This window comes from Musca autumnalis, unplaced genomic scaffold, assembly GCF_047663935.1.
Source record: "Musca autumnalis isolate F117 unplaced genomic scaffold, ASM4766393v1 scaffold_4, whole genome shotgun sequence".
Taxonomy (NCBI): domain Eukaryota; kingdom Metazoa; phylum Arthropoda; class Insecta; order Diptera; family Muscidae; genus Musca; species Musca autumnalis.
This window is the reverse complement of record NW_027411977.1, coordinates 19,457,260-19,481,820: the sequence shown is the minus strand read 5'-3', so window position 1 is coordinate 19,481,820 and position 24,561 is coordinate 19,457,260. Positions and strand designations below refer to the sequence as shown.

The window sequence follows — 24,561 nt, the reverse complement described above, 5'->3', positions numbered from 1 at the left end:
ATGTTGTTATTGGGTGTAAGAAAAAATTTTTGTTTTTTATTTCTTAGGAAATTAAATTAAAAAAAAACGAATTTTTTGCTCCCTCAATTAGAAGCAAAACAAAACATTCCACATTTTCTCAAAGTGATTTTCGAATGTCGTAGGAAGGTAGTCCCTTTGATTTTTGACATACACACTTACTTACTTAGTTGGCCCTCTACAGAACATTTGTCCTATAACCCGAACTAAGAAAACCTTCATCACAAAACCTGGATTTTTTTTTAAAGAACTTTCTCCACCCTTCATTTGGTCACAAAACGTGGATTTTTAAAGAATTTTTTCCACCCTTCATTTGATCACAAAACGTGGATTTTTAAAGATTTTTTCCACCCTTCATTTGATCACAAAACTTGGATTTTTTAAAGAATTTTTCCACCCTTCATTTGGAGGTCCACCCTTGTATCCTAGTATGGATTTTGCGGCTGTTTGCATGGAGTGGGCAAATATTTGCCACTGTGCTGATATGATATCGGAACGAGGAGTGCTATAAATAAGCATTTGGGTCAGTTCAGTGGAACATGCTGTGGCTATCTGTTGTGATTACAGCTTAGTGATGTCCAACTTCCGTGTTGTTCGTTGGTACATCCTGACAGAATGACTCGAAAGCTCTAAACTATTCCAAGTTGGTCACACTTGAATGATGAGTATTATAAATTACGAAGTGAGCATCCGATTATGCCGAAAGTCAGCAAATTGTAATGCTACTTACAACCGTACATCTACTTCCAAGAAAGTCTACATCGGATAACGCACATATATTCAAAATTTCCCCTTATGTACATTTTAAAGGCTACTCGAGGAACGTCCTAAAAAATTGTCCAAAAGCAGCCCATTGTGCTCTTGTTTACAAAGATGTACTGTTGTTCGTAGGCAAGTCCTTATTTTCTGATATAATATCCCAAAAGCTCAAAAACATCCAACGGCGGCCAACTAAAATGAGGGTATAATGTCACCGTGGTGCAGTGGTGAGCACGTCCACCATGCACTAAGACGATCTGTCGTTCAATCCCTGAACAGAATAAAGAAATTTTCGGCGGTAGTAAATCCTCTCAGTGTAATGTTGGTTAACATTTCCTGAGTATTTCAGCCATGAAAAACAGTTCTACGAAGTGGTGTCTAAAGACACACCGTTCGGACTCGGCGATAAAAAAATAGGTCCCATATCATGAATCCATTATTTATCGGATGTTGTGTAAACATATGTATGTATGGGCACGAAACTATCGAAGGGAATGATTGCCAATATCAGACCTACTTGCAAGATGGACTAAGTCGGTCCATTCCTGCAGGTACCTGATCCACATTTAAAGTCACTTCGAAGACCGAGGTGAAATTTTATCATATTAAAGCAAGCATATACATTATCGTTTTCAAAAATTGGAATTCAAAGTAGGATCTTTTTGGAACACCCAATATTAATGCCCGCACATACCCACAAGTACTTGTTCATATTTTTTCTGATTCTTTATTTGTTCTGTTATTATTGGCAGTTTTTGTTTTCAAGGTTGTTGTTTTTTCACCAATATTTTTGGTGTCATTGTTTAAACAAAAAAAAAACCTTTTTAGACATTTCAATTTATTTATTCCGATTTTTTATCCCTTCAACAATTTTTTTTGCACGGCATGCTGTGATCAACGATAATGACAACTGCCACGACCGAAATCCCAACAACGTTTACACCCATGGCGGACAAATGGCCTATACTTGGAACAAACATACACACACTCGTCCTCATCTTAACAACAGGAAGAAGCCATCCATTACCCACACCCTGTACTTTTGGTATTCGTTGATTTTTTTGATATTTCGCACCTTTCTATTTGCCCTCTTCGCAGCAGCCGTCCACGATGAGTCGAAACGTCCTTTGATGATATTTCGCAATGTCAAGAGGGAATACTGGTGTTCGGAGGTAAGTCGTGAAAAAAGAAGAAAACAAAAGCAATGAAAATTGAAGGCAACACTTAAATGGCATCTTGTGGTTGGCAGCATGGCCTTCTTATAGACACTGCAGACGCTGCCATGTGAATTGAATGTCGCACGTGTAGACCATCCACCCACACATATTAGAGCTTATTTTTTGTTTTTTTTTTTTATTGATGTTGTTGTGAATTATATTTTTGGCCGCGTATTTGTTTGTGTGACCTTCTAGTTTGCACGATATTTCTGGTGAGAGTCTTTCACAAACGCTTTATGTGGTGTTAATTGTAGCATAAATCATTCTGCGTTGGGAGCAGGATGTTTCAAATGGTTAGACAGTAAACATTCACTTATGGTAGATCTACCCATTGGGAATATCATTCCCCTTGTTATGAATGGGAACTAAGTGGACTTTTACACTGTAGCCAGGGCCGTATTATCATCCCACGGTTAGAGATGGTTAGATACGCCATCAAGGGTTTTTGCACCGTACAAAGCAGCTGAACGAGAAATATCTTTCCGAATTGAAGTCCATCTTTCCAGATGGAAGCCCAAGCTGGCGGGAATTTTCAACGCTTGCTTAACATTCGCGTATACTCTACAACCCAAAGTCTAATCGCCAGATAAGTCACTCCTTAACCCGGACAACGCAATAATCCGGACACTAACAACATTTACACTATAGACTCGGTAATCCGGACACACGGCAATTGTTTCACCTCAATAATCCGGACACTCATTCCTTTTCTTCTTACTTACTTACTTAGCTGGCCCATTGCCGAACATTTGTTCCATAGGCCGAACTAAGAAAAGATCTCCATTTCTCTCTATTTGTTGCTTCACACTCTGTAATACCGCGCCTTTTCATCTCTTCACCCACTTGTTTGCGCCATCTATTTCTTGGCCTGCTAATTCTGCGTGTACCTCCAAGCGGTCCGTATTAATACACCTTTCTAGCGGGTTCATCTTCGCTCATTCTTATTATATGGCCTAGCCAACGCAATTGCTGCATCTCGATACGTTTAACTATATTGATGTCGTTGTATAGCAGATACAGCTCGTGGTTCATGCGGCGTCGATATTCACAGTCAACGCAGATTGGTCCGTAGATCTTTCGAAGAATTTTTCTCTCAAACACACCAAGCACTGCTATGTCTGCTTGCGCAAGTACCCAGGCTTCGGAGCCATACATCAGCACGGGTAGTAGCAGTGTTTTGTAGAGCGTTATTTTTGTTTGAAGAGATGTGGCTTTGTTATACCCTACACCACTATGTGGGGAGGGTATTATAGGTTGGTTTTGGCCAAAACGTTTGTAACGCATCGAAATAATGGTCGTAGACCCATACTTACCCAGCAAAAAAAGTCCTCCCAAAATCATGGGTTTTGTAAGGGATTTTTGGCAGCCGTAACTACTCGCAAACCCCCTTTCTTCCCCATTATTTTTACAAGGGCATGTCGCACTCAGTTTGTAGTTATTTTATGACCACTAGAATAACTGGTTATTCTGTGGCCACTAGAAGTTGAAAAGTAAGTTGAAAAAAATTCTATTTTTAGAACAGTTGATGTAGAGATTTTTTTTTTAATTTCATCACACTTCTTACTTTTATTAAGAACTTAAATTTGCAGTGCACATGTGCACCACGAACTGTTATTTTTTTAATTAAAAAACTCGCGTGCCGACAGTGAGCGTTGAACACACAACCCTAGGATTTATAGTCGGACCCACACTCACTGTGCCACCGTCCTCATTACTTAGTGAGGAGCAAAGTAAGTAGGTTTGCCTTGTAATTTTTTTAAGAAGTATACCATTTCTTTTCAGTTTACTTGTAATGGGAAAAGAAGCTTGTTTACATTACTTTGTAATGGGTTACGTAACGACTAATGGATCCGAATTTTTGCTGGGTATATATACCAAAATGTCTCGACGAGCTGAGTCGATTTGGCTATGTGTGTCCGTCCGTCCGTCTGTCCATCTAAACCTTGTAATCACGCTACAGGTCGCAATTTTGATCGGATCGTCACGAAATTTTGGGTGTTAATGGGGGTCCCGGAGGGGAAGAAGCCTTTTGATTTTGGTGATGGTCGGATAATATTTAGTCGAAATGGGCAAAAAACTTATGTGGGTAAAAAGACAATGTTTTTTCCAAAACGAATATCTCAGCTTCTGTATGGTATATACCAAAAGCAAAATCTGACAATGAAAGTATAACGTATCTACTTTCTAATGATGTAAAGTAGGTTTTCGTAGATGATCAAACAACGAAGGTATCACAATAGTCGCAAATAAAACCCAATTTTCCATTTTTGCGATTTGAATTATAATGACGAATATCACAACTTTGGTTGAGGACTTTCCAAAAGCAAAGCCTGACTATGAAACTAGAAGATCCTATCGTTACAATGATGCAAACTAGGTCGACGTAGGTGACCAACTAACGGAGATATCGCAATAGTCGATAATACATCCCATTTTTCCATTTTTTTGGAAATCACGCTACAGGTCGCAATTTGGATCGGATCGTCACAAAATTTCGAGGGTTAATGGAGGTCTCACAGAGGAAAAAGCTTATTGATTTTTGTGATATTTAGGGGTCGGAATGAGCAAAAAATTTATTTGGAGAAAAAGTCAACATTTTATTGCAAAGCAAATATCTCAGCGTCTATAAGGGGTTTACCAAAAGCCATGAAAGTAGAAAATATCACCTTTCTAAGGATGTAAATAGGTTGTCGTAGGTAATCAAACAACGAAGATATCACAAGAGTCGCTAATAGAACCCAATTTTTCATTTTTGCGATTTTAATAATAATAAAGAATATCACACCTTTGGTTCGGGACCATCTAAAAGCAAAGCCTGACTAAGAAAGTAGAAAATCCCATCTTAAAAATTATGAAAAGTAGATTGGCGTAGGTGGTCAAATAATAGAGATATCGCAATAGTCGTTAATACATCCCTTTTTCCACTTTTTCTGCAATCACACTACAGGTCGGAATTTTGATCGGATCATCACGAAGCTTTCTAATAGAGATATAAGCATATTGATGTTGGTGATGTCGATAGTAGTCAAATATAAATTTAAATATTAATTATTTTGATTCAGTTCGCCTTAAGTCATTTGGTATAAAAGCCAGATAGGTGAAAACATTCGTATCTCCCTAAAAGAAATGTTTTCGAGTGAAAAGATTATGCACAGTGGTGTAGGGTATCACATAGTCGGCCCCGTACCGACTATAGCCTTTTCTCACTTGTTTTTAAACTGCTTGCTTAAACCAAAGTGGCATCTGTTGGCCACTACAATTTTTCTTAATTTCACAACTAATGTCGTTTGTTGTGTTTACAGGGGTGCCGAGGTAGACGACGTCTTTTACTACCTCAAAATTATAGGAACCAACTTCCACAGTTGGTCCGACACCACTAACTTGGTGTTCTCACCGTTTACCGCCAGACCCACTTTAGCAGATTCTCCTTCGACCTTCATAAAGGTATCACTTACTTCTTTTACTGATCGGCCCATGATGTCTATATCATCAGCATAAGCAAGTAACATGTGGCTATTAGTGTAGATTGTGCCACCTCTTTTGACGTTTGCCTCTCGTATAACCTTTTCCAGCAGGATGTTGAAGAGATCACACGAAAGGCTGTCTCCTTGTCTGAAACCTCTTTTGGTACCAAACAGGAGAGGTTCTTTACTATTTTAACTGAAGACCTCGTGTCAGTTAAATTAATTTTACAACGCCGGATGTTGGCTTCTGCTGCCTTATTATTCTTCAGCCGATTTATTGCTGTCTTTACCTCATCTTGGCTGGGCGGTATACATTCGATACCATCTTCTGGGATTGGGTCTGTGGTATCTTCGTCGTCTTCGCTGCTATTGGATACCAACATGTCCTGAGTACACTATCTGTATGAGTTACCAGATTACCTTGCTGGTCTCTACAGGAGGATGTGCCAGTTCCAAAGCCAGCAGTTTGATGTTTCACTCTTTGGTAGAATTTTCGTGTACATCTCGATTTGTTCACACTCCCGCTTTTCCATATCTCTCTTTTTCCTGCGGAAAAGACGTTTCTCTTCTCTCCTTTTCTTTCGATATATCTCTCGTGCGCTACGCGTTGCTACTGATTGTAAAGTAGCTCTTTATGCCGCATTTTTCTCTTCGGTAGCAGCACGACACTCCTGGTCATACCATGAAGTCCTTTGTGGAGGTCTCTGGAATCCAAGTATGGATTTTGCGGCTGTTTGAATGGAGTGGGCAACGTTTTGCCATTGTCCTGTTATGCTATTGGGACGAGGAGTGCTTTGATTAAGCAGTTGGGCCAGTTGAGTGGAATATGCTGTGGCTATCTGTTGTGATTGCAGCTTACCGATGTCCAACATCCGTGTTGTGTCTGTTCGCACTTTGTTTGCTACGTTTTATCTGGTACGTACCTTTGCTGCAACAAGGTATTTGTCCGAATCAATGTTTGCGCCTCGGAACGATCGTACATCCAACACGCTTGATGCATGTATTCCATCTATCACAACGGGATCTTGTCCTTGTCTGAAACCTCTTTTGGTACAAAACTCTTCGGAGAGGTTCTTTCCTATTTTAACTGAGGACCTCGTGTTAGTTAAAGTCATTTTACAACGCCGGATGAGCTTTGCGGGGATACCAAACTAAGACATGGCTTGGAATACCTTTGAACGCTGCGGGCTGTCGAAGGCTGCTTTATAACCGACAAAAAGGTTGTAGGTGTCGATCTGCATCTCTTCGGTTTCTCCAGCATTTGCCGCTGGGTAAATATCTGGTCAATGGTGGACATGCCAGGTCTAAAGCCGCATTGGTATGGTCCAATTATCTCGTTGATCATAGGCTTTACGATCACGATCTTGTAGGCAATAGGGAGTAGACTTATGTCCCTATAGTTGGAGCATAAAGTCTTATCTCCTTTCTTATGCACGGGACACAGAATGCTCAGGTTCCAATCGTCAGGTACTCGTTCATCCTGCCAGATGGTGCTAACTAGTTGATGAATACACCTTATCAGCGTGTCGCCTCCAGTTTTGAACAGCTCGGCTGGTAAGCCATCGGCTTCTGCTGCCTTATTATTCTTCAGCCGATTTATTGCTGTCTTTACCTCATCTTTGCTGGGCGGTATACATTCAATACCATCTTCTGGGATTGGATCTATGGTATCTTCGTCGTCTTCGCTGCTATTGGATACCAACATATCCTGAGCACACAATCTGTATCAGTTACCAAATAACCTTGCTGGTCTCTACAGGAGGATGTGCCTGTACCAATGCTATCAGTTTGATGCTTGATTCTTTGGTAGAATTTTCGGACTGCATTCTGGTTCCTGTACATCTCGATTTTTACACACTTCCGCTTTTCCATTTCTCTCTTTTGCTTGCGGAAAAGACGTTTCTCTTCTCTCCCTTTCTCCCGATATCTCTCTCGTGCGCTACGCGTTGCTACTGATTGTAAAGTAGCTCTATATGCCGCATTTTTCTCATCGGTAGCAGCACGACATTCCTGGTCATACCATGAATTCATTTGTGGAGGTCTCTGGTATCCAAGTATGGATTTTGCGGCTGTTTGCATGTAGTGGGCATTATTGTGCCATTGAGTTGTTATGTTATCGGGATGAGGAGTGCTTTGATTAAGCAATTGGGCTAGTTGAGTGGAATATGCTGTGGCTATATGTTGTGTTTGCAGCCTATCGATGTCCAACTTCAGCGTTGTGTCTGTTCGTGCTTTATTTGCAACGTTTAGACGGGTACGTACCTTTGCTGCAACAAGGTAGTGGTCCGAATCAATGTTTGCGCCTCGGAACGATCGTACATCCAACACGATCGATGAATGTCTTCCATCTATCACAACATGATCAATTTGATTACTTGTTCTTTGATCTGGAGACAGCCAGGTGCCCTTATGAATATCGAGATGTTGAAATCTGGTACTGCTAACTACCATGTTTTTTGCAGCTGCAAAGTCTATCAGCCTCATACCATTGTTAGATGTTTCACTGTGGAGACTGAAATTCCCGACTGTCGGGCCAAAGATATTCTCCTTTCCAATTTTGGTATTAAAATCGCCTTGTATAATTTTAATGTCATGGGCAGGGCAACTGTCATATGTTTCTTCTAAGCAGTGTTCGGAAACAAACAGTACCTTATCATAAGGTACCGTACATGTACACAAACACTAAAAAAATTATAAAGTTTATGTACACGAACACAAACATTAAAAATCCATTTTAGTGTTTATGTAAGTGTACCCAACGAGATTCGAAAAGTTCGTCAAACACACATGTTTGGTACGCAACCTCCATCGTAACCCAGCAAAATTTGACGGAAGGGGTTCTTTGCGATGACGTGATTTCATGTCATCTTTTGCATTGGTTCAAAGGAAGTCGTGGAAGATCCGATCTTTTCATTAGGATTTGAACCAATGCAAAGGAAGTCGTGAAAGATCCGATCTTTTCATCAGCATTTGTACCCATTCCATCGATCCAATAGAGATGATGTTTGTGTTTTTATTTACACACCTGTTTATTTTCATTTTGGTATGTTCCAGTACTGCAAAAATCTACTAATTTTTACTATTTTCTCCGATAACATAAAGGAAAAATTGTTATCGTAGTAAAAATAAGTAGATTCTTGTAGTTTCTGGAACAGACCAAAGTTGTTAGAACTGTCGTCGTGATGTTGTCTTACATTTCCTGCATATCAAACAACTAAAACTTCTAAACAATTGGTATTATATGAAGTCCCAACCATCGAGCTAAAAATAGAATCGGACTGCACACATTGCTATTTTAAAAGTCCCCTTGTCTGTTCTAAATCTGACATAGAATGAAATCAATCAAATCTCGCTTCTTGGAATTTGAAAAAAAGTCCGAAACGAAAAGGAACAAGAATCTGAAATAAAGAAGAAACTACTTTTGGAAAGAAACAATTAAAAATAAATTAATTAAGCATAAATGGTATTTTCCATAAAAAGTCTCTCCTCCCCGTTCGTTACATTTTGTTCTTAGAGATCCCTAAAGTAAGCCGGGGTGTAGATCCCTACATATTTCCGTCACTAAACAAAAGAGTATAAATTACCAAAATGTTGTTATAAAATAACAAAATTATATAATAAAAGTAATTTACGAAATAAAAATACTTAAAGGAGTGCATTTGGAGTCCATGTCGAAATCTGAACTGGTGATGGGAAGATAATTGAAAAAACCTTTTGTAAGATGAAAGAATATCAGTTGCGGAGAACGGAGGAAGTAATCTTTTGCGTTGCAGCGGTGGTGATTACATTGCAATTTTGGATGTAAACTTTTGAAAAACTAAACTGATAAATTAATTGTAGTTATTTCATGAATTCGTTTGAATTAATAAAGAGTTTTGTTTTTCATGAAAACCATATTTCAATACAGCATTTCCATTTTCCAAACAATATGAAAATTTCATGCCAAGGGGTTGGTGAAAATGACATGCCAAGGCATTGGTTAAAATGACATGTCAAAGCATGGGTGAAAATGACGTGTCAAAGCATTGGTGAAAATGACATGTCAAATCATTGGTGGAAATGACATGCCAAAGCATTGGAGGAAATGACATGTCAACGCATTGGTTAAAATGACATGCTTAAGATCCAGAAAAGAACGTCATCTTTTGGGGTCCACGCTCATATAAAATTCATCGATGAAGATGCTAAAAAGATGACATGCTAGATCACTTGCACCCATGATTGAATGTCATCTTTGGCATCGAACATTTTGCTGGGAATGTAACAACCACGTACCCAACCGAAAAGGTTGCGTACATCAGCGCGTACATTAAAAAACCACGTAGAGTACATCATAATGTACCTTTAGAAAGAAAGTGTTGTTAGGGTACACTTACATTTGTTTGGTTAATAAGGTATTAAAAATATTAAGTTTAATTTTTGTGGAATATATACAAATGAAATACAAGTAAATATAAATGAATATGTATATTCAATTAATTAGGTCTATAAATGTCATACTTATGCAAGAAGTTAGTAATGACTAAACAAAACGCTCTCATCGAATATCTAAAATCTTGACAATTTACAAAAGGGTTGCTATAGGGCTGTAGGTTATGGAGGTGTTTTTATTATTAAAATCGTATCATTTGTATTGTGAAAACAGGTGGTTCATTTTCAATATTTTAGCAAAGTCAAGAAAGCATCGAAGAGCATCGAAGCATCAAGTAAGTTGTTTTCAGTATCAACATCATCTTACAAAAAGAAATGATACACCACCACAATAAGAATAACTTTTTGCTTTTTTTGTGTTTTTCTAAATTATTAATTGCCGTTGAGGTACCCAAAGACTGGTCTTTGGGTCTGCTATATTTTTAGAGTTTGTTTACAGGTAAAATTATCGGAGTTTTTGCTTTTGATAAGTTAGAAAGTCAGAACTAGGTGGAAATATTATTCCTCGCACACCAAAACCATAAAGTACCTGTCCCTTTTTTTACATCAAAAAAATTATGAGTTAAAAAATTGTAAACCACAATATTGGTTTTTACCTTTCTTGTGTATTGTAATAAATTATAACCATTCAGGTACCACATGAATAATCTAGTTTTTGGGTTTGTTACACTCGTAGTCAGTCTTATTGTATAATTTACGGAAAATTTCCCGAAAACCCTTTGAAATAGTTGCAGGTAGCGTAATTTTTTAAGAAAATTCATTTTTTGCAAACTATATATGCAAAAGAACCCCCGCAAATGCTATTTAGTTCATTTTTAAACGTTGAGTGAAAATAATTATAAAAATGCCAAGATAAAAAAATATTGTTCTTCGTACAAACGAATCAAATCAAACAGTGTGTAATTTACAAAATTGTGTCAACAATGTTTTAAATTGGCATTCTGCAAATTTAGAGCGACATTTGAAAATTGTGCACCCCGATTTGTATGCGAACTATATTGATCAAAAACGGGAAAACGTAAAAGAAAAAAGTGTCATCAAAGTATTATTAAAAAAAGTGTGAATCCAAAAAACATTGAAACAGCATTGGTGGAACTGTTTACAAAAAATGGACGTCCTTTACATATGGACGAAGATAAAGCCTTCAAAGTTCTTATAGAACCTGTTTTAAGTGTACTCGGGATAACGGTGAACATAACGTAATGTAACGAATTATCGCTTTCTCAAAAAATATTAAAATGGAAATCTCAAACGATCTTAAAGGGATATTATTTTCCCTTAAGATGGATGTCGCAACAAGGATGGACTTAAGTATGGTGTTCAATACATTAAACATGGTAAAATCGTTGTTAAAACGTTGGCTATAAAGGAACTTAGATCAAGTCACACTTCTGAATATTTAAAAACAGTTATATTGGATGTTCTAAAGGAATATGAAGTTGATTTACGTAATATTTTAACGATTACAATCGACAACGGATCAAATATGCTCAAAACTGTACGAATCCTGAACTCTGAAATGCAATTGTCGATAGATAATGATGCCGTGGATTTCGAAGAAGATGAAGATTATATCGATTGCCGAATAGCTATTGACACAATTGAATCAATTGATTTTAACATCTCATCGAACCAATTACTAGCATTCGTTGTGGTGCTCACACTCTCCAACTGTGTGTAAACGATGTTCTGAAACAGTCGGCAATAAAAGACAATGTCGATAAGATACGATTCGTGGTAAAAAAAAAACTTAGAAGTAAAATGATTTTAAATTTTCTAAGAAGTGAACTCTACAAAAAGCCTATCATTGATTGTGCAACACGTTGGAATTCAACATATAAAATGATTGAAAGAATCCTGGAAATGAAGGATATTATAAATACACTAAGCAAGGATTATCCTGAATCTGAAGAATGGTCTTTCGCAACTGAATTATTTATATCAATCATCTTTTATGTTTCAGAACACAATACAAGCCACCCAATATTAGAGGAAACTCCATCACCGAGCAGACCACATGCAGCCAAATCTGTTCCGATTATCTGCAAATGATAGATCCTACCACAGAAATTCCGAGTTCATCTAATTTACACAATTTAGAAGCTGAGCGGCAATCAAGATTGCCACTAAATGAAAATATAATAGCATTTTGGTACTCTCAGAAAACCATCATCAGTGAGATTGATAATATTGTACAGGCAATACCGTCAATCCAATTAAGTGTTGAACGCTTATTTTCTGCTATGAAATACATATTATCTGATCAGCACAACCGCATGTCAGCAACAAATCTTGAACATATATTAATGGTAAAAGTCAATGGGGATTTCAATTATGAAAGTTGAGTTCTCTCCTGTTACATTCTATTTTCTTTAGTATTTTATATAATCTGCTACATATGTTTTCACATGTTAATCTCTTATATATTCGTAAATTTTTTATAAAATAAATAAATGTTTTCATATTAACTGGTTAAATATAAATATAGATACTTTCGTATTTTATTTATACGATATTCACTCTTATTTTTATGGTTATATTTTTCCTCATGCCATTCATATTTAATATTTCTTTATAAACATCACTCAGGTGTACGCAACCTCTTTATAAACATCACCCATGTGTACGCAACCTCTATTTGTTTTTTAGGGTACATAATGATGTACGCTACGTGGTTTTTTAATGTACACGCAACATTTATAACGTACGTACCCAACCATTTCGGTTGGGTACGTGGTTGTTACTTTACAATGGTGGTTGCGTACCAAACATGTACGCTACGATTATCGTTGGGTACATGTACACAAACGCTAAATTTTTTTTTAAAGTTTGTGTACATGTACTGTGCCTTATCGTAGTGTAACTTTTCATGCTAGGTACGCTACAAAACGTTATTGTACGGTACCTTAATGTAAGTTTTCGAACGCTGCTTCTAAGCGCTCGTAAAATATATTTTTGGTCTGTTCGTCCTTTTCTTCAGTGAGAGCATGAGCGCAAATAAAGCTGATGTTGAAGAATTTGAACTGGCGTGAAGCTGGACACCAGATGTTTTAGTCTCCGTCTAACTAAAAATCCTCAACCAAACTCATGCTTTACGTCATGGCAGCTATAATACAGTGCGTCACCTTTAGGTGTTGTTGTGACGCCTTTCCCAATCCATCGTATTTCCTGTATGGCAGTAATATCTGCCTTGTACTTTTCAAGTACGTCTGCCAATGCGAAGACTGCACCTTCTCTATAAAGAGCGCGAACATTCCAGGTGCAGATTCGCAGATCATGGTCCTTAGAACGTTTGCGGAGTTCGTTAACTTTAGAGGGATTTGTTTTTCTTTTCTATCGTTTTTTCATAGTAGGCTGTTTTTTCTAGGGGAGGGTTACTAACCCGGCGCCCAAACTCAAGTTTTTAACGTTGTTATGGGTGAACGCGCGGCACATGTTAGCTCACTACCTTTAACGGATGTTAAAGGCAGTTCCCCAGGTGACACCACGGGTAGGTCAGTGTCCACTTGAGATGAATGAGGGACCAAGATAAAGTCATGCTAAAACCGGTCAGGACCGTTCCTTGGTATCTTCCATCTCCTACGTCACCCCGTCCAAACGTTCTTGGGGTCTAATACCCCGGTTACACTATACCGGATTAACCCAGTGGGTTTGGATTTCAAATGTCAATTCCATAGCGCAAACGTCAAATAAATCCTCATGAATAGGGTTAACCCGGCAAAAAAACTCTAGTGTAACCGTACTATAAAACCGTTATTTCGACGAGACACATTTTTGGTCGTATCATAGTGTATATACCCCTTCTAGCCTAAAGGCTGAAGGTATAACAAAAACAAATGTTAAAAAATATTTATACCCTCAGCCTTTAGGCCAGGTATATACCCTGCACTTTGATACGAAAAATGTCTGTCTGTCTGGCTTGTGCGCACGATAACTCTCGAACAGTTCAACCGATTCGAACCAAATTTTGGGTATGGTAATATTTTGTACAAACTTAGTTTAAGTTCGAAGATGGGCCATATCGGTCCACTCCTTCTGGTACCTCCCCCACAAAAGATCAAAATTTGTCTCTTGATGGGAGCAATCGAGTTGGTCAAAACTTTGCACATCGTATTATTCCTTCCAGATATAGATCTGTTTTTTTTAATTTTTTGGTAAAATAACAAATATTTTACATTGGTAAAATAGTGTTTTTCGAATCCCAGTACCAAATAGGACTTCAAATTTTTGTAAGTTATCGTAGTTTAATACAAAAAAATCAAGAACATCGAAGAGTACAATCATTGATAAAAATTGTATTTTAAATATTAAATCGCGAAAATTGCATCCAGGCCCACTATGCAATTTTTTTCTATTTTTCTCTTATATAGCTGATAAAAAAATAAAAAATATAAAGCAAGATTTTTTCTATTTGGTCCAATATTAAAGAAGTTATGAGTATTTCTTTGCATATAGTTTCTATTGAATTCGACTTTTTCAAGGCGCGATATATTTGAAACATTTAGTCAAAAAAAAAATTAAAATATACTAAAATGTTTTGCTGATGAGCAGCATCAGCAAAAAAATAAAGGAAATCAAAAACCTGATTTTAAAAAAGTGTCCGATTTCATTCCGAAATTCCCATATGTAATAATGTAACGATAATGTAACGATTTTTTGTATTTCGTGAGTTCTTTGTCACATTTTCGGATCCAAATGGCTCAATACTTTCATAAACTAAAGGAAATTAATTATTATATTTTGCTAAAATTTATCTCTTAGTGGAGGGTGTAAAACACATTTTTACTTCTTTATTTCTATGCCTTTTGTTTTTGTCACCTCAAGACAAAGGAGACAAATAACAGAATTATTTATTGTACTATGGAGTTACAATGTTTGATTAAAATTCAATTTATTTTAAAAATTCTCTTGTTTTTTTTTTTTTTTTTATTTGAATACAATTGTTTTGCTATGATTGTTGACAACGCCATCAGTCAACGAAAGTCATACAACAAGTCCTTTTTGCAAGTCCTTAAATGTTAATGTGTCAAAGTTGGTTTCGAATTGTTTTACATTGTGGGAAATGAATTTTAAATAAACAACGGCATTGTATACGAAACCATTAAAAAAAGAGAACATGAGGTTTCATGTTTTGCGAGGGCTTTCCTTTGATTTATAATTCATTTGTTTGGTTTCAACCATTCAAAAAGTTTTGCAATTCGTTAACCTTTCATCCAGAAGTTTTGATTTGTAAAAAAAAATGTATCCATCCCCATGGATTTCTTGTTGTTGTTTTTGTTACTTTCAAGGAGAGTTTTGAAACAACAATTTAATTTGTTTAACCTATTAAATACAACAAAGATTGGCATATTGAAACTGTGTTTCCACAACAAAACAAGTCGAGTTGTCAAAGGATTGATTGAGGGATTGATGAATGATGGATTGTGAATGGTAATATTAGTATAGAAATAAGAGACCATAGTCCATTCCATAACATACCATAGTCTATGCTAGATATCTTCATAATTCTCATTCATAATCAATTGGAGGGTGTACTAAATTTATCGATCCGTTTGTAAATAATCGGAATTAATTGAAATAAATAAATAAAAGTATCAATCGGTTGTGCCCACAGAACTATACCATCAGTCTTTATGAAGTCAAACTTTCATCTATGGACAGATCGAATGCCGGATACACAACCAAACACCTTTTCCCCAATATGTATGTTTAGGAGGTTTTTAGATTTTATTGCCCTTTTTGGACATACTGTATCAACCGAAATTTAAACCGACTCAGTACTTTTTTTAAATATTAATTTTTTAAGGGGACGATGTTATAAATTTAATTTTTTTTTGTGTCTTTGTTATTAAAAAAATCAATGAACGTAAACAAACAAAACGATTCCCGTACCAATCACACAAAGCCACAAACTTTTCAGCTTCTCTAAATCGTTTCATTCTCATAACCAAAACAAAACCACAAACTTTTCAATGTAAAAAGATGAAACCGAGTTGTTTCATTCACCACCGAAACAAAAAGAATTTTTGGGAAACGTTTGCCTTGCGTTATGGTCAATGACACACTCAGGCACACACACACATGTGATTGCTTAATAACCCTATAAACCACAGCCGACCAAGAAGAGGGCACACAAAATTCTCAATATTTGCAAATTTTGTCAGTGTGTTAGTAACGTTGTATGCACGCATGCTGCAAAACAAAAACAAATCAAAACAATTATGTGCTCTTTCGTTGCGTTCGGGTCGTGTGTGTGTGAATTGCCGAAAAACTTCGTAACTTTAACAATATCAAAGCACGACATTGCTATAAACTAACATCAACATACCACAGTGAATATTTTATCAACCACCAAACGTTTTTGATTTATTCACATGTGTTTAGTACTGGGGTGACGTAGGGGATGGAAGATACCAAGGAACGGTCCTGACCGGTTTTAACATGGCAAAGCCCAGGATTTATCTTGGTCCCTCTTTCATCTCAAGTGGACACTGACCTCCCCGTGGTGTCACCTGGGGAATTGCCTTTAACACCCGTTAAAGGTAGTGAGCTAACATGTGCCGCGCGTTCACCCATAAGAACGTTAAAAACTTGGGTTTGGGCGTCGGGTTAGTAACCCTCCCCTAGAAAAAAACAGCCTACTATGAAAAAACGAAAGAAAAGAAAAACAAACCCCTCTAAAGTTGACGAACCCCGCAAACGTTTTAAGGACCATGATCTGCGAATCTGCACCTGGAATGTTCGCACTCTTTATAGAGAAGGTGCAGTCTTCGCATTGGCAGACGTACTTGGAAAGTACAAAGCCGATATTACTGCCATACAGGAAATACGATGGACTGGGAAAGATGTCACAACAACACCTAAAGGTGACGCACTGTATTATAGCTGCCATGACACAAAGCATGAGTTTGGTTGCGGTTTTGTAGTTGGTCGGAGGTTAAAACATCTGGCCTCCAGCTTCACCCCAGTGAATGAAAGACTTGCTACAATTCGATTTAAAGCAAAATTCTTCAACATCAGCTTTATCTGCGCTCATGCCCCAACCGAAGACAAGGACGAACAGACCAAAGATATATTCTACGAGAGCTTAGAAGAAACATATGAACGTTGTCCTGCCCATGACATTAAAATTGTTCTAGGCGATTTTAATGCCAAAATTGGAAAGGAGAATATCTTTGGCCCAACAGTCGGGAAATTCAGTCTCCACAGTGAAACATCTGACAATGGTATGAGGCTGATAGACTTTGCAGCCGCAAAAAACATGGTAGTTAGCAGTACCAGATTTAATCATCTCGATATTCATAAGGGCACCTGGCTGTCTCCAGATCAGAAAAACCAAATTGATCATGTTGTGATAGATGGAAGACATTCATCGAGCGTGTTGGATGTACGATCGTTCCGAGGCGCAAACATTGATTCGGACCACTACCTTGTTGCAGCAAAGGTACGCACCCGCTTAAACGTAGCAAACAAAGTACGAACAGACACAACACGAAAGTTAGACATCGGTAAGCTGCAATCACAACAGATAGCCACAGCATATGCCACTCAAATAGCCCAATTGCTTAATCATAGCACTCCTCATCCCGATAACATATCAGCGCAATGGCAAAGCATTGCCCCCTCCATGCAAACAGCCGCAAAATCCATACTTGGATACCAGAGACCTCCACCAAGGAATCCATGGTATGATCAGGAGTGTTGTGCTGCCACCGAAGAGAAAAATGCGGCATATAGGGCTACTTTACAATCCGTAGCAACGCGTAGCGCACGAGAGAAATACAGGGAGAAAAGGAGAGAGGAGAAACGTCTTTTCCGCAGGAAAAAGAGAGAGATGGAAAAGCGGGAGTGTGAAAAAATCGAGATGTACAGGAACCAGAATGAAGTCCGAAAATTCTACCAAAGAGTCAAGCATCAAAGTGATGGCTTTGGTACAGGCACATCCTCCTGTAGAGATCAGCAAGGTAATTTGGTAACTGATACAGATAGTGTACTCAGGATATGGAAAGAACATTTTTCAAATCTGTTGGTATCCAATAGCAGCGAAGACGACGAAGATACCACAGTCCCAATCCCAGAAGATGTTATTGAATGTATACCGCCCAGCCAAGATGAGGTAAAGACAGCAATAAATCGGCTGAAGAATAATAAGGCAGCAGAGGCCGATGGCTTACCAGCCGAGCTATTCAAAACCGGAGGCGACACGCTGATAAGGTGTATTAATCAGCTAGTTAGCACCATCTGGCAGGAAGAACGAGTACCCGACGATTGGAACCTGAGTATCCTGTGCCCCGTCCACAAGAATGAAGATAATACTATATGCTCTAACTATAGGGGCATAAGTCTACTCCCTTTTGCCTACAAGATCGTGTCAGGGATATTGTGCGAACGACTAAAGCCTATGGTCAATGAAATAATTGGACCATACCAATGCGGCTTTAGACCTGGCAAGTCCACCATTGACCAGATATTTACCCTGCGGCAAATCCTGGAGAAGACCCAAGAGATGCAGATCGACACCTACCACCTTTTTGTCGATTATAAAGCAGCCTTCGATAGCCCGCTGCGTTCAAAGGTATTTCAAGCCATGTCTGAATTTGGTATCCCCGCAAAGCTCATCCGGCTTTTTAAAATGACTTTAACTGACACGAGGTCCTCAGTTAAAATAGGAAAGAACCTCTCCGAAGAGTTTGGTACCAAAAGAGGTTTCAGACAAGGCGACAGCCTTTCGTGTGACCTCTTCAACATCCTGCTAGAAAAGGTTATACGAGAGGCAAACGTCAAAAGAAGTGGCACAATCTACACCAATAGTCACATGTTACTTGCTTATGCTGATGATATAGACATCATGGGCCGATCAGTAAAAGAAGTAACTGATACCTTTATAAAGGTCGAAGGAGAATCTGCTAAAGTGGGTCTGGCGGTAAACGGTGAGAAGACCAAGTTGATGGTGTCGACGCGCAATGCGTCCATTGAGCTCGGACCGACTGTGGAAGTTGGTTCCTATAACATTGAGGTAGTAAAAGACTTCGTCTACCTCGGCACCTCCGTAAACACAACAAACGACATCAGTTGTGAAATAAAAAGAAGAATTGTATTGGCCAACAGATGCTACTTTGGTTTAAGTAAGCATTTTAAAAACAAAGCCACATCTCGTCAAACAAAAATAACGCTCTACAAAACACTGATACTACCCGTGCTGATGTATGGCTCCGAAGCCTGGGTACTTGCGCATGCAGACATGGCAGTGCTTGGTGTGTTTGAGAGAAAAATTCTTCGAAAGATCTACGGACCAATCTGCGTTGACGGTGAATATCGACGTCGCATGAACCACGAGCTGTATCTGCTATACAACGACATGCATATTGTTAAACGTATCGAGATGCAGCGATTGCGTTGGCTAGGCCATATCATAAGAATGAGCGATGATGAACCCACTAAAAAGGCGTATAAATACGGACCGTTTGGCGGTGCACGCAGAATTGGCAGGCCAAAGAATAGATGGCGCAAACAAGTGAATGATGAGATGAAAAGGCGCGGTATTCCAGAGTGCGAAGCAACAAATAGAGAGGAATGGAGATCTCTTCTTAGTTCGGCCTATATAACAAATGTTCTGTAATGGGCCACCTAAGTAAGTAAGTAAGTACATGCGGGAACCTTTAGGCTTTAGAGCCTATCAGGCAGGCTTGAATATCATTGACACTGATGCAGTTGCGCTGGCAGTAAAAAGGTACAGTGTGAATGCCGTACTCAGAGGCCAGTGGTTTTAGATTATGGACGATGCAGACGACTTAATTCGTATTGGGTCCGAATTAATGGCTCGGCAGCCAACACATACCCCGCAAGTGGTTTGGCACGACACTGCCTTTGTTTAATTGCCTAGTTAAGGCCACTCAACTGGCTCGTGATTCTTTATGCACACACCCAGTCCAGGTTGCAGAATTTTTAAATCTGCACACAGAGGAACCGGATAACTGAAAGTGGTATACAAACCATGACCAAGATAACTTACGAATTGAGGTACACCTTTGGGTACATACCTCACACTCGTTCCAAATTATCACTTAAGAGCAGTTTACGGATTGTTCCGCACTTGCTTCGGCGTAATCATTTGACAACCCAAATTAAATACATAGTCATACAACTTTATGCAGCTTCCAAACACATTGTTAAATTATCAGCGTATATTAGTTATTTGTTTTATATTTTTTTCTTGTTTTGCATTGTTTTCTTGCTGTCACTTAAATTGTTTTTATTGTTATGCTAACTTATTTAAATTTCACGCGTATAATGAAAATATTATCTTTTGATGGGCACACAAAAAACTTTATAATTTACTTTTGTAAAAGTTCTAATACGATTCTTAAATAATTTTAAAAATGTGTTTATTTGTTCTTGAGGGATAATATTCAATGATGTATTTTGTTCTCTCTCTCCCTGTGCTCCATCGTTCCCTTTCTGTGAATTGTATTACTTTTGTCACATTTCTATTTTGTGACATGAACAGCTTAAACGATTTTCCGAAGAAGTTAATGCCGACTGTACAGCTTTGTCAGGCATGAAATTTTTCCATTTGACACGAAGAATGGTATTGTCGGTGAGTATTGTTTCTTTTTAAGCACTTCTAAAGTAGAAGAAGAACAAGAACATACAATAAAGTAACTTGATATGTTATATGAACTTAATCACTTATGTTTTGTGCGTATGTATGTATGTGGGTGTGTGTTTTATTTTGGTTTAACCTAAGTGGCATGTAACCTTTAAGCAAATGGCTTACATATATTCCTGTTTTTGCTGCTAAGTCTTTTGTTGTTCATTTTTTTTGGCATAAAAAATAAACATTTGAGTAAATTTAATGTTTTTTTTTTTTTTTTTCTTTTAAATGATTGAAGATATTTTTATGAGACAACAATTATATTTATCAAAAATGACTGCGGTCACAGTTAAATCCAAAGAGAAATTAAAAAAAAAATAATTTCAGATTAGTTTTATTATTTGAAGCCAAAATAACAACAATGGAACTAAGCTGTGGTATAAATATTTATTTATCTTTAAGGTTGCATGTCTGTGCAAATAATATATAAATATTTTATTGTTCTTAACAATATGATTATTAATAATATTCTACTTTAATCTTTCTCTCTTTCTTCTTTCAATATTTTTCGACAATAGGTGGCTGGTACAATACTTACCTACGAATTGGTATTACTACAATTTACAAAGAGAGACGTTGTTTCTGATTGCCAATAATCGAAAAGGAAAACTTTGTCTAAACTCACTCTGCGGAGTAAAAAAATCATAATTATATAATACTAGCAAAGTGTGCGCCACCTCGTGTGAAGAATGAATATGGAACTCAAATAAATAGTATTTATATATTTGAAAATAGAACAAGTAAAAAAGTATCAGTCGGCTTTGCCGACAGAGGTATACCCTCAGCATGTGTATATTGAAACAATTTTTTCCCAAAATACGTATGTATTTAGGGGGTTTTAAAAAAATTGGGCGTTTGAACCGACAAAAATATTGATTAGGATTAAAGATCAAAAGTTTTGCGGAGGAGATACTAAAAGGAATGGATCGACATTGACCGTTATGGAAGTGGATCTCCATCCACAACATATGGTGTCATAGAGGGTTTTTACACTCTTCGGGCTGTTTGCTCAAGAAGTATGGACTTGCCCCTAAAAAAACATTTAATATCGTAATTGAGGCAGCGAATGCAAGTTGCTTCAACAAAAATCAAAGTCGATATTTGGTCTTAAAGTGAACTTAACCGAAATTTTGTGTGGGAGGTACCGGATGGAGTGGACAAGCATAGTCCATATTTGAACCTGATCTATATCTGATAGATATATTAGGATGTGTAAAGTATAGACCAATTCGGCCACTCCCTTCAAGAGTTACCGTACGAACAATTTTTCCGAACATTTTTGAACTTTTGTGGGGGAGGTACCTGAAGGAGTGGACCGATATTCCTTATCTTCAAACTTAAACTATGTTTGAACAAAATATTACTAAGGCCATATTTTGTACCGAATCGGTAGATCCCTTCGGGAGTTACCTCCAACCACCTCACAGGGTGTCATAGGGGTTTTTTGCAACTTTCATGCTATTTTCTCAGGAAGTATGGACTTGCCCCTGATGAAACTTGTACAGTCGTATGGGGGACAGTTAATACAAGTTGCTACAACAAAAATCAAAGCGATTCGAGAGATGGCTTTAAACTGAACTTTTCCGAAATTTTGTGTGGGAGGTACCCGAAGGAGTGGACCGATTGAGTCCATATTGAAACCTTATCTATGTCTGGTACACATTTCACGATGGGCAAAGTATGGACCACATCGGTTACTCCCTTCAAGAGTTACCATGCGCACAAATTTTCCGAACATTTTCGAACTTTAGTGGGGGAGGTACCAGAAGGAGTGGACCGATATAGCCCATCTTCGAACTTAGACTAAGTTTGGACAAAATATTACTAAAGCCAAAATTTGAACCGAATCGGTTCATCCGTTCGGGAGTTATCGTGCGCTCCAGCCAGCAGGACAGACAGACAGACGGACGGACATGGCTAGATCGACTCCAAATTGTCTGAAACATATTTCGTCCAAACATACTTGGGGTCTAAAACCGCTATTTCGATGAGGCACATTTTCATCGTATCAAAGTGTATATACCCCCCTTAGCCTAAAGGCTGAGGGTATAAAAATTAGTACCAATAGAAGAACTATTACTTATCGCTGAATTACCTGAAAATTTCAATTTTGTGTGTGTGTGTGTCTATTCCTATACCACACTGCGGTAAGGGATCACGGTGCGCCTGAACCAACTTTAAATGGAAGGTGCTTACACCTGGCAAGTTTTTATGGAGAAAAAAATCGCAATCAAAGTTCACATTTTTAGTGTTTTTGTTAGGTTTTCACGGTTTTGCTTGGAAACCGCAAGTCCTATCGAAACGGGATTAGAGAACATATTGAAGCTATGCAAATTCTCTCTCATTCATGATATTTTCGTAGCTTTTACCATTTTTATACCCTCAGACTTTAGGCTAGAAAGGGTATATACACTTTGATACGACCAAAAATGTGCCTCATCCAAATAACGGTTTTAGACCCCAAGTATGTTTGGACGAAATTCGTTTCAGACAATTTGGAGTCGATTTAGCCATGTCCGTCTGTCTGCCTGGCTGGTGCGCACGATAACTCTCGAAAGGATCAGCCGATTCAAACCAAAATTAGGCCTTAGTAATATTTTATCCAAACTTAGTTTAAGTTCGAAGATGGGCCAAATCGGTCCACTACCTCGGGCACCTCCACCACAAAAGTTCAAAAATTTTCGGTGAAATGCTGTGAACGATAACTCTTGAAGGGAGCAATTGATTTGGTCCCAACTTTCCACATCGTATTATTCCTTCCAGATATACACTCCACGTCAGTAGAATAGAACACCTAAATTTCTGTTAATGTTAGCTTATTTATCCCGAAGCGAATGAATCTACGTTTTTAATCTTGTAGGGCTTTAAAGCCTATGATGTTCCGTACCAAACACAGAAAAAATTATGTTTCTAGCTTTTCGCGAAATAATTTTCTGATCATTTTTCCGATAGTACTATGAAAAATAGGCATTTATTTTCTGTCATCAGGATAGAACAGTCATTTTATTTTCGTGAATTGTGGAGATATTATCGCCGGATTTTTTTTCAGTCGATAAAGCGGGGCTTTCTAATCATTTTTCACCAATAAAACCATATCAATAATTCCGCGGACGCCCAAATAACAGCGTAAACGGATTTAAATTGACAGATAATTGAAACATCTCGGAATATCAATAAGAGTAGCGCAGCTATGTCATATTTCTTCACAATAAGATAGAATATGACACAGACAAAGTCGAAGGATACATTCGAGTGCTGCGGATGCTGATAACATGGAACATTTTCAAAATAAGTATGAAAAACGTCAAAATTTCTTGTGAAAACCTTGATGTTTTGTTCAATTAAATGATTTTTCCGCGAACAAGTCTACCGTTTAAAGGTTTGGAAATATGCCCCACATTTAGAGGAAGATAATCTGATATGAAAATATCCGCTATTTTAATACACTGAGGGAAATTTTAGCACATTATTCAAATTGAACACACCCTTTGGACTTTGCATTTTATATGTGTTCTTATTTCGGCATCCGCGACTGTTCTCAATAGTGTTATGTTCCAATAATAATGGACCAGGTTATGCTCTCCATACCGGATTTTACGAATTAGTCGTTTTTTAACTGAACTCGCATATGTAAAAGCCACGTTTTCGCGGGAAAACACAGTGATGGAAATTGAGGTTTAAGGTTGCGTAAGTTGCTTTTAAAAAGTACTAAAATTTCCCTCAGTGTATAAAAATAGCGGATATTTTCATATCAGATTATCTTCCTCTAAATGTGGGGCATATTTCCAAACCTTTAAACGGTAGACTTGTTCGCGGAAAAATCATTTAATTGAACAAAACATCAAGGTTTTCACAAGAAATTTTGACGGTTTTCATACTTATTTTGAAAATGTTCCATGTTATCAGCATCCGCAGCACTCGAATGTATCCTTCGACTTTGTCTGTGTCATATTCTATCTTATTGTGAAGAAATATGACATAGCTGCGCTACTCTTATTGATATTCCGAGATGTTTCAA

At 37.7% G+C, this 24,561-nt stretch overlaps 1 protein-coding gene across 1 annotated transcript in view; it reads left to right on the top strand.

Annotated features, from left to right (window-relative positions):
* Positions 1-21,334, top strand: part of Gr64e (Gustatory receptor 64e) — a 50,645-nt gene extending 29,311 nt beyond the window's left edge. Inside the window, exons 8-10 of the mRNA XM_073980309.1 lie at positions 1,787-1,949; positions 20,397-20,486; positions 21,062-21,334. Of these exons, the coding sequence (XP_073836410.1) occupies positions 1,787-1,949; positions 20,397-20,486; positions 21,062-21,139 (331 nt within the window). The 3' untranslated portion in view covers positions 21,140-21,334. The remainder of the gene's footprint in view (positions 1-1,786; positions 1,950-20,396; positions 20,487-21,061) is intronic.
* Positions 21,335-24,561: the final 3,227 nt, after the last annotated feature.